At 30.6% G+C, this 11029-nt stretch overlaps 2 protein-coding genes and 1 long non-coding RNA gene across 5 annotated transcripts in view; 2 read left to right on the top strand and 1 right to left on the bottom strand.

Moving 5' to 3' along the window:
- The first annotated feature begins 1753 nt into the window (after positions 1-1753).
- LOC121127080 (tubulin beta-4B chain) lies at positions 1754-5306 on the top strand. Its single transcript, XM_040722451.2, has 3 exons — positions 1754-3659; positions 3712-3979; positions 4042-5306. The coding sequence occupies exons 1-3, from the start codon at positions 3603-3605 to the stop codon at positions 5052-5054; spliced, it is 1338 nt and encodes a 445-aa protein (XP_040578385.1). The 5' UTR covers positions 1754-3602; the 3' UTR covers positions 5055-5306.
- Positions 5307-5512: 206 nt separating this feature from the next.
- LOC121127079 (solute carrier family 49 member A3) overlaps positions 5513-11029 on the top strand; it is a 32040-nt gene continuing 26523 nt past the window's right edge. Inside the window, exon 1 of the mRNA XM_040722450.2 lies at positions 5513-5885. Within this exon, the coding sequence (XP_040578384.1) occupies positions 5513-5885 (373 nt within the window). The remainder of the gene's footprint in view (positions 5886-11029) is intronic.
- Positions 7917-10869, bottom strand: LOC139906749 (uncharacterized). 3 transcript variants are annotated; one of them, XR_011782623.1, is made up of 4 exons: positions 8965-10869; positions 8842-8894; positions 8649-8788; positions 7917-8586 (listed from the first exon to the last, which is right to left on the bottom strand). It is a non-coding gene; the product is annotated as an uncharacterized lncRNA (long non-coding RNA). The 3 variants fall into 3 exon arrangements; XR_011782622.1 differs by having other exon boundaries at positions 8842-10636; positions 10690-10869; XR_011782621.1 differs by having other exon boundaries at positions 8842-10869.

Here is an 11029-nt window from a genome sequence, read left to right as displayed (position 1 = left end):
TCATCGACTAGGACGAATAATTATGGTGCTGAGTATAGGATGACTTATAATAAAATTAAGTCCAAAAGGAGTCGTCATGGTACTAGTTCAACGAGAAGTTCTCGTAGCACATAATTTAGGGCGAGTTATCGTGGTGTAGAGTTCAGGATAAGTTATTATAACCTCGCTCAAGTCCAAGAAGAGTCCGCATGGCGCCATGCTAATGAGCTGACACAAATAATTAAATAATTACGTATGAATATCGGAATCTCTCTTTTAGAAATTATATACATCATCTGGGACAAATGAGTGAGGATTCACAGCTTGTGGAAAATACAGTATCAGTTTATGAAAAAATGGAAAAAGGCACTTCAAGAATCTCTCAGAAAAAATTAACATGGAGGAAGCTGAAAAGTTATATACGAAAATACTTTCTGGAAAACGAAATGGTATGAGAAAGAAAATAGTCGAAGAACAGAGGGGTGTTTTTTCGAAGATATATTTCCGGACGTACGACGTACATCAAAAAGCATCTAAAAGAAAATAAGTCATTGTGTCTTAGTGGAAATGTCTATTTCCTAGTACACCACCAAAAACTTTTAATCCCTTAAAATATACAAAATCGATAAAAATTCTTGAAAATGCATGTTTTTTAAATAAATCTTTTTGTAAATTAAACATTGAATATTTTTCTATAATTTAAATTTTAATATTCCGTATCACTATCAATGATTAATAAGTTATAAGAATCTAAAAAAAGAGTCTCATTTCCCATCATTTATATGGATTAAAAACAAAATATTTCAAGCTCATAAAAAGATACATAATCAATAAAACACGTTTACATACGTTGTATTAATCGTACTTTTAATTTGGCGATTGTCTTAAGTGTAAAAAAAGACTCTGAATGATAATAGTCGCGAATTATTACAATCCCAGATATTTCAGAATTCAGAACACTGAAAAAATAAGTGAGATCAGTTTTGGATTCTTCGCTTACAGATGAATTCCATTATAGACTTCAATGTATTTCTAAGATTTAACAACAAATAGTTGATACATTTGGTTATGATTAAGAAAGTTAAACCTTATAAACTATCAAAAATGAATGTTAGAAATGAATGTTTAGGTCTAATTTTCTCCGCGCTTTCGGCAATATAAAAATAGTGTCCTAGACTAAAATAAATAGTAAAATTACTTACTTACTTTTCAATATAAATATTATATTCTTTCATTAAAACAAAAATTATTCATAAATTTAGAAATGAACAAGAAATTAATATTTGGTTTATTATCTTATTAATAAAGTAAAACTTATCTGCCTCAATGTTTGAAAAAAAATTACAAGGTGCGCTGTTTATAGTGCTCCCAGGGAGCACTGGATAGTTCGTTTTTATTAATAAGCGCTCTAGAGACCAAAGTATATCAGTAATCCCATCATATTATATTTTTATATCAAACTCTTTTTATTATTCTTTCATTCTTGAGGAGAAAACACATAGGAGTTGATATAACTGTTTAATAGTTACGTGTGAGTTTCCTCATGAAAAACGGAGAATACAACTTAGAATTTCTTAGAAAATCATCTTTTATATTATTTAAACAAAACTTGTTTGTTCGTCGACGCCTATTAACTCCAGGCAATGCCAGGTACTATCGTCAGTATAATATAACTTCACTTATTCATTCGTATTTATAATAAAATAGCAATTCATCTCATCGATTTTTCCGAAATTAGGTTAGTTTAATCAATATCAAAAGAGACTTAATTCCAACAGTGTTTGATCGATTGTAGTTTTTTTTGAAGCTCTATCGTAATACCCTCTATTCATTGATTTATCAAAATAAACTATATATAAGATTATTCATTAGTTCTTATCATTGTAAATATTTACTATATATTTAATTACTATACCGAGTGGTCATTAAAATCCGAACTCTTTGAATTTTAAACTTCAACAAGATACAATTTATAAATTGAAAATAAAAGTTCAAAAAAAATATAAATATTACTATAAATAGATGTTTGTCTGAGTTCTCTTAATCATTAATGTAGCTGTCCTTAGCGGTAATGATGACTACAAGAGGTGGTGGAAGGCCGGTCACCTACTGCGCATGTAACCCTCTGTTATTGCGTCCCAGTGCTGGTTGACAGTGGCTTTGAGATCCTCAGTGTTTTGTTGACGGACATTGCTGGCATTTTCTTCGAATGTATCCAAAATATGTAGTAGAGGGGGTTGACATCAGGGCTGTAAGGAGGCCAAAAGTATCAAAAAAGATTTATAAGGAACTCAAAAGAGTCTTGCAACGGAAGATATGGCTTTCTTTCATTGCTGGTGTTAAAAGTGGCCTCTCAATCTTCATAAGGCTTTTTCCACCCGCCTTTTTATAGTTATTTGGACATTGTGGTGTAAAAACCAGAGATCTTAGCATGGGCCCTCATTGACTTGGGGGGATTTCTTTAACTCGTCCGTATCCATTTTTTTTTTTTTTTTGACAGAGCCCTTCTTTCTCTCCAACGTTTCGGACTTGCTGATTGCGTAGGCGGTGGTCCTGGAGACTCCCAACTGCTTTAAGTGCACGAATGGAAATTCGTTTATCACGTTCAAGCATTATTTTCTCGACTTCTTCGTAAGCTAGAGAGTTCAGATTAATTTTTTTTTGTTACTAATTAGTTATGCTTTAATATATCGAAAGATAGATTAATTTCAAGTACACAACCTTCATTAATTATTGAATTAGTAAGTGTACAGATTTCAATGTACCACCCGATATATCAAATTAAAATATTTTTTCCATTTTAGTACTTTAACATATATTAATTAAATTATTCTAATTTTTAAGCAATACTTATTATTTTTTCTACTAGCTTTTGAATCATTTTATACATTTAGGACATAAAATATTATTACTGATGATAGTTTATCGGTCAATACATATTCATAGTTACCATTTAATAAATTTTTTAAACATTTTTGACTTATGTTTTATCTAAAACATTTGGATAGTAAACGGACTAAATTTTCGAACAATATTTCTTATAAGTTTTAAGTGAAATCCAAAAAAACATCAAATTATATATAGATATAAGCTCCAAATTGTGAAAATCTGATATGATGCCTTTAAAAAAATTAAGTTGGTGCTATAATTTTGAACTTGTAAGTTGTTCTAAATTAATACAATTTTTAATAAACAAAAAAGTGCTCAAATATAATAAATGAACCAAAATCTAAATTTTGAATTCTAATTTAATGTTTAATACCCTTAAACTAGAAGTTACTATGAAAAGAGTAAGGATTATGGTAATTTCATACATTATTATTCATAGTTAGAAAATATTAGTTTAAAGCATAATCCTATTTTTTTATCTTATTTATTTTAATTGTAGTCCAATATAAAATAGTTCGAAAACCAACTTATAAGGGAAAAGTTGGGAGGGACACTAGATAGTTAGTTCTGAAATGGTTGAGAAAGGTTATTAAATACTAAGAGAAAAATTAAAAGAAAGGAGGGAAAGGAAAAAAAAGAGAAATAAATAGAGCATAAAAGCTTTAGCAAAAATTAGTTGAAAGTCTGTGTTAAGAAGCTAAGGAGTTCCTGGAGGTAAAAAATATTAAATAAAAATGAGAGAGATTGTACACATGCAAGCAGGCCAATGTGGGAACCAAATAGGAGCAAAGGTATTCTAAATGTTTCTAAATTATATAATTTTGTTAATGATTTAAAAACTAGTTTTGGGAAATAATATCGGATGAGCATGGTATTGATCCAACAGGAACTTATCATGGAGATTCAGACCTTCAGTTAGAGCGTATCAATGTATACTATAACGAAGCCTCTGGTGGGAAGTATGTTCCACGAGCTGTGCTTGTAGACTTAGAACCAGGGACGATGGACTCTGTTCGATCGGGACCTTATGGGCAAATCTTTAGACCTGATAATTTTGTTTTTGGACAATCTGGTGCAGGTAACAACTGGGCCAAAGGTCACTACACGGAAGGTGAGTTATGTGAAAGGACTTAAGAGATAAAATTTTGTGTATTATTTTACAACTTGATCTAGGCGCTGAGTTGGTTGATTCTGTTTTGGATGTTGTACGAAAGGAGTCAGAATCTTGTGACTGTCTACAGGGATTTCAATTGACGCATTCTTTGGGAGGGGGGACTGGATCTGGAATGGGCACACTATTAATCTCTAAAATCCGTGAAGAATACCCTGACAGAATTATGAATACATATTCCGTTGTTCCTTCACCTAAAGTCTCTGATACTGTTGTTGAGCCTTATAATGCAACTTTATCTGTACATCAGCTAGTAGAGAATACTGATGAAACTTTCTGTATTGATAATGAGGCTTTGTATGATATTTGCTTCCGCACCTTGAAACTGACCACACCAACATATGGGGATTTGAATCATTTGGTCTCATTGACAATGTCAGGTGTTACTACTTGTCTTAGGTTTCCTGGTCAACTTAATGCTGATCTCAGAAAGTTAGCTGTAAACATGGTACCGTTTCCCCGTCTTCACTTTTTTATGCCAGGATTTGCGCCATTAACTTCTAGAGGAAGTCAACAATATAGAGCCCTTACTGTACCAGAGCTTACACAGCAAATGTTCGATGCTAAAAATATGATGGCAGCATGCGATCCAAGACATGGTAGATATCTTACTGTTGCAGCTATATTTAGGGGGCGTATGTCAATGAAAGAAGTTGATGAACAAATGTTAAATATTCAAAACAAGAATTCATCTTACTTTGTTGAATGGATTCCCAATAATGTTAAAACAGCCGTTTGTGATATTCCACCTCGTGGCCTCAAAATGGCAGCTACATTCATTGGAAATTCAACTGCGATTCAAGAACTATTTAAGCGGATATCTGAACAATTTACTGCCATGTTCCGTAGAAAAGCGTTTTTACATTGGTATACTGGTGAGGGTATGGATGAGATGGAGTTTACTGAAGCTGAAAGTAATATGAATGATTTGGTCTCTGAATACCAGCAATATCAAGAAGCTACAGCTGAAGACGAAGGAGAATTTGATGAAGAAGAAGAGGAGGAGATGGCTTGATTACTCTTATGTTGACAGTGTACTCAAATTTTTCTGTAAATATAATAGATAATAGTGTGATGATTTTAATTTCATGTTTCATGTTTAAATTTCTGTCTTGTGCTTATTCATTATTAGTTTAATATGTCATTAATGTGGGGTTTGCATCTATACTAAGTAAATTTTTATAATATTGCCCAATGTATTCGAATCCCTTTGTATAACTTTACTAGGCAAAGAAAGGCCCAATTATATGAATTTGTATACAACTGATCCTGATTGAATTATCATTATCTGAGGGAGAGTGTTGAGAAGAGTGATAAGAGCGCTCATAGGCAACATCATATCAGGCCTGTTTACTCAGTGTTATAACTGGCGTGTTTATATGATGTTAGATAACTAGGAAACCTTCTTATCCTTTCCCAGTGTGTATTTTAGCGTTTGTTGTAATACTATTATGGATTAGCATATAAATCAAAATGAGTGATGAAAATAAACTGTCTTTAAATGAAACTGGTAGAGTACTTCACACGGCTTTTCAATCAGAAGATTCTACCTTTTTGAACAGTGTTGTGAGCTACAAAAATAAAAAATACAAATCTTATTCGGAACGATGGTGGCTACTTTCATCGGTCTTTTTATTAAACATAGCTAACTATTCGCACTGGGTAGCTTTTCCGTCTGTGTCAAAGAACGCGGCAAAATATTATGATCAAACGGGTGATGCAATCGACTTATTATCAACATTAAGTTACGGGTCAGGTATACCTTGTTGTATAATTGCAACATACATTGTAGAATCACATGGACTAAGAGTTGGACTACTTTTTGGGGGAGTACTCACTGGTTTTGGTAAGTAGTTGTGTTAAATTAATTCGAAAAAAAGTTATTATGAAATGGTTCGGTATATAAGCGTAAGAACTTATTGAAGCAGACCTGGCTATAAGTATTTTCGATGAGATTAGGATAGATGAAGCGGCATGATTAAAGAATACTGAGGCACGTTATACCAAGAATTCATAAAAGTGGTATTATTCACCTAAAACTGTTGGATTGTGACCACAGTAAGTTCATTGGGTGTGTTTGAGCTAGATAATTTTGCCTTAATATATAAAAAAACAGATGCTTATACATAGTTATTGTTTATTTTGGGTTGAAATTAGTGTTCCTTTTGAATTTTATTTATTATCACAGAAAACATTGAGTGGTTATTTCCTGTTGGAATCATGCCCCCAAATTTCAATTAATAATATAGAAATCTCACTTGTAATGAGTACTAACCTGTGGCAAAATATGTAATATAATTAATAAGAATTGGTAACAAACAGACTGTGATTTTTTGCTGAACAGAAAGAAATATGAAGAAGCAAATAAATAAGCTGCTCTATATAGTAAATATCATATTTATTTGCAGAAAATGCTTGTAAAACTATCAAATATTGTTTTGCTTTTTTTTCACAATCTTAATTATAAACTATAGAAAAATATAATTTAATCAAAAATCTAATACTTTTTATGTTTTAATCTATATTACAAACTGTTGACACAGTACGAAATTGAGGATTTTCTCGAACAAGATTGTCATCAAGGGTATCCACTAAAAATGATTTTTTTCCCCAATGACCTTAGAAGATAAATCTTGAAATTTTTTTCTTAATATTTTTTTTTTTACAAAATAAATCCCTAAATTGATGTGGAGGGGGGGGGGGCTAATTTCCCCCCCATATTAATGATTTTTTTTAAATTTTCGATACGGACACCCTTGTTCTTTCATGTTTATTAATTAACATGCTCTTTATTGTTCAACATATTATTTAATGGGGCGTGAGCAAACTACTAACAAATATATTTTTCTCAAGGTGTTGTGACAGTCCGTACCTTGCGAACGCAACATAATTTTTTCACAGTGGTGTCTATGTGCGTAACGTACATACATTTTGTACTAATAAAATTATCATTCAGGGAGTTATATTATTTTACCGTATGACGGCGCCACTCTGCGAATTTGTTTACAAAATAGTACATGTAAACAACGATCATGGCCCATTGAAATAAACATTTACATAGGCAATCATTATAAACGCTGTTCAATAGTCAAAATGTCACTAGATCGAAATAGTTTAATTTGATTCCTTAATTTCTATAGATGCGGGACAATTACAAAAAAAAAAAACAACAGGATAGTTTTTCCTTAATTAAGTTGATGTTAGTTTACTATTCTTTGTATAGTGCTCCACAATTTCTAATATATAAATGATAGTAGCCAATAAGGGGCTCCATTTTTAAAATTTGCACATGCTAATAAGTGACGCATGATCTAATTTGCAATCCTAAATGAATTTAGTCTAAAATTTATACATCAAAAATTAATTTAACTATATATAATCAGAGTCAATAACAGCAAATAAGGATTTTTTTGTTAAATATTAGCTATATTATACAAATTACTTAAGTAGAAAGTTGATTTAACCACGATCAAAAATAAAATAAAATTCCAGATATGTTTTTACAACCTATTTAATACTCATCAATGTTAATATAAATACAAAGTTATACCTATAGTTGGTAATATTGTAGAGAAAAACGTGTGCGAGGAGAAGGGGGGGGGGGAGAAAGACTTATGGTATCATTGTTTAATTATACTGATCTGAATATCATATGCCTGCTTTATTATGATTTTTCAGGGTATAACGAAAGTATTTATTAGGAAAATATTTAATAAAGATATACTACGTATAATTGACTTAGACGTTTTTTATTCGTTACAGTAGATTTGGAAACGTCACACTTCATGAAATTGTAATTAATTATGAACCATATTCTCAAAATAATAACTAATGAAACGACAAAGTAGAGTATTTGAAATATATTTGAAGCTCAAAATTTAAAAAAGAAGGCTTTAATTAAATATAATCTACATACTAAAAAATAAACCATTAAACATTTAAGTTAAATATACAAAATTAAACAATTAAAATCATATAACTATTAATAATAATAAATTATAAATACAGAATATTGAAATAATAGATTGATCCAGATAATTTTTTCTTGTTTTGACATGAATTCAGTTAAATATGTCATACCTTTAAGCTGTTAAACACAAGCAAGACGTGGAGTTTAATCAAAAAAGATCATCATCCTTTTTCCCTAATGTGGAATTTGGTATATACAATTGTACACATGATAGATATATATCAACGGATGAGATCTAAATAATTATTAATAATAAAGTAAATGTCAAAATCATAAAATTTGACAATAAATATACTAATAAAAAAATGTTGGAATTAAATCCATTGTAAAGATTTAGTGAAAAAGCTAGTTATGTATTAATGCCCGGCGATAGTACTCCTTATTCAAAAAAGATTTCCCCCCTTTATTTATGCTTGTGTAACAACATACTATTGTCATGAAGGATACGCACAATTGCTAATTATAATACTACACCCAATGTAACTACCACAGTTGTTTTGACCATTTAAGCAGTTGTTTTTGCCTTTTATGATTTTTCTGAACACCATTTCTTGGGGCTTATGAACCATAGCTAATCCTTAAGTGATAAAAAAGAAATATTTATTGACTATGTAATATTGGAAACCCTAATGAGCATACTGAAGTCTTTAAGTGAAGAAACTAATGTCAGACAAACTTGTTGCAAACCATCCAAAGCTACTACTCCCGTTGTTGTGAACATTTAAGCACTTGTTTTTGCCATTTAATGAGTTGTGTATCATAATTCTTGATAATTTTAGCTAAAATAGAATGATATTTTATGATTAGATTTAAAAATTAAAAAAAAACTTACTGTTAGATGGTACAAAATTCAGAGTTCCATTTCGTAATTTGGTGTGGATGACTCTAAACATGCCGAAAATTATCTTAACTTCACAATTTACAATGGGAGTATTTCTATAAATGACATAATTACCAACATCCTCCATTAATATATGATTGTTCTTCGGGAAGGGAAGAATTTACTCGTGTATTTCTCCATAAATTTTTTGAACGTAGGATGATTAGCAATGGATAAGGTGATATTACATGCAATTAGCATCTTTGTGAGATCAAAGTTAAAGTCTTACTTGATGTATTCATCGTTAACTTGATTTTATAGATGAATATCCATACTCTTGTTATGAAATGAGGATAATCAGTGGCGTGTAATTCTAGACAGGGGACTCAATGCACATTTATATCGATAAATCCAACAAGCCATCTGTTTCTCATCCGGTAAGTATTTTCCAAATTCTTGGGCCTCCATTTTCAGAAATTCAGACAGAAGGCGATGTTATTTTAGGCATTTTATTCCGTTCTCTATCGACTATCAACATCTAATATTATATTAATATTGAATAATAAAGGCGGTAATAATAACGTTATTGATAGAAGAAGATGTACATTATTCAATCAATGAGGCCATAAGTATTTTTTCTCTTCTCCTCTCACACTTCTGTATTCTTACCACAATTATCACACTTAGTTATACCTATAGTTGATAATATTGTAGAGAAAAACGCGTGCAAGGAGGAGGGGGGGGGGGGGGGAAATACATATGGTATCATTGTTTAAAATACTGATGTGATTATCATCTGCCTGCTTTATTATGATTTTTCAGGGTATAACGAATGTATTTATTAGCAAAATGTTTAATGAAGATATACTACGTATAATTGACTTCGACGTTTTTTATCCGTTACAGTAGATTTGAAAACGTCACACTCCATAAAATTGTAATTCATTATGAGCCATATTCTCAGAATAATAGCTAATGAGAGTATTTCGAAATATCATTGAAGTTTCAAGTTTAAAAAAAGAAGGCTTAAATTAAATATAATCTACATAATAAAAATATACCATCAGACATTTATGTTAAATATACAAAATTAAACAATTGTAATCATATAACTAATAACAATAAATTATATATACAGAATATTGAAATAATAGATTGATCCAAATAATATTTTCTTGTTCTGACATCGGTTGCAAAACACAAGCAAGAGGTGGAGTTTAATCAAAAAGATAATCACCCCTCTTCTTCATGTGGAAGTTGCTATATACAATTGTGCACAGGATAGATATATCTCTACCGATGACATCTAACTAATTATTAATAATAAAGTAAATGTCAAAATCATAAAATTAGACAATAAATATATTAATAAAAAAATGCATCGTAAAGATTTAGAGCAAAAGCTAATTATGTAGTAATGTCCGGAGATATTACTCCCTATTAAGAGCATCAAAAAAGATTTTTCACCGTTATTTAGGTATGCTTATATAACAACATACTATTATCATGAAAGATATACACAATTGTTAATTATAATGCAACACCCAATGTAACTACCCTCGTTGTTGTGACCATTTAAAGAGTTGTTTTTGCCTTTTATGAGTTTTCTTAACACCACCTCTTGGAGCCCATCAACCATTTAATATTGGAAAACCTAATTATCATACCCAAGTTTTAAAGCGAAGTAAGTAGTCTCAGACAAACTATTTGCAAACCATCCAAAGCTACTACCCCCATTGTTGTTACCATTTAAACAGTTGTTTTTGCCCTTTACTGAGTTGTGTATCATAATTCTTGATATGTTTAGCTAAAATAGAATCATATTTTATGGTTAGATTTTAAAAAAAATTGAATACTTACTGTGAGATAGTACAAAATTCAGAGTTCCATTTCGATATTCGTAAATACTTTTTACTGATAACTTGATCGTCATTTGGTGTGGATGACTCAAAACATTTTTATATGTATTTCTATAAATGACATCAGTAACAACATCCTCCATTAATTTAATCATGGTTCCTCGGGAGGGGATATGTTTACCCTTGTATTTCCCCATAAATTTTTTAACGTAGATGATTAGCCATGGATAAGGTTATATTACATGCAATAAGCATCGTTATGAGATCAGAGTTAAAGTCTGACTTGATGTATTCATCGTTAAATTGATTTTATAGATGAATATCGATACTCTTATTATGAG

This window comes from Lepeophtheirus salmonis, chromosome 12 (assembly GCF_016086655.4).
Source record: "Lepeophtheirus salmonis chromosome 12, UVic_Lsal_1.4, whole genome shotgun sequence".
Lineage (NCBI taxonomy): Eukaryota > Metazoa > Arthropoda > Copepoda > Siphonostomatoida > Caligidae > Lepeophtheirus > Lepeophtheirus salmonis.
The sequence above is the reverse complement of the archived record's forward strand: the minus strand, read 5'-3'. Positions and strand labels throughout refer to the sequence as shown.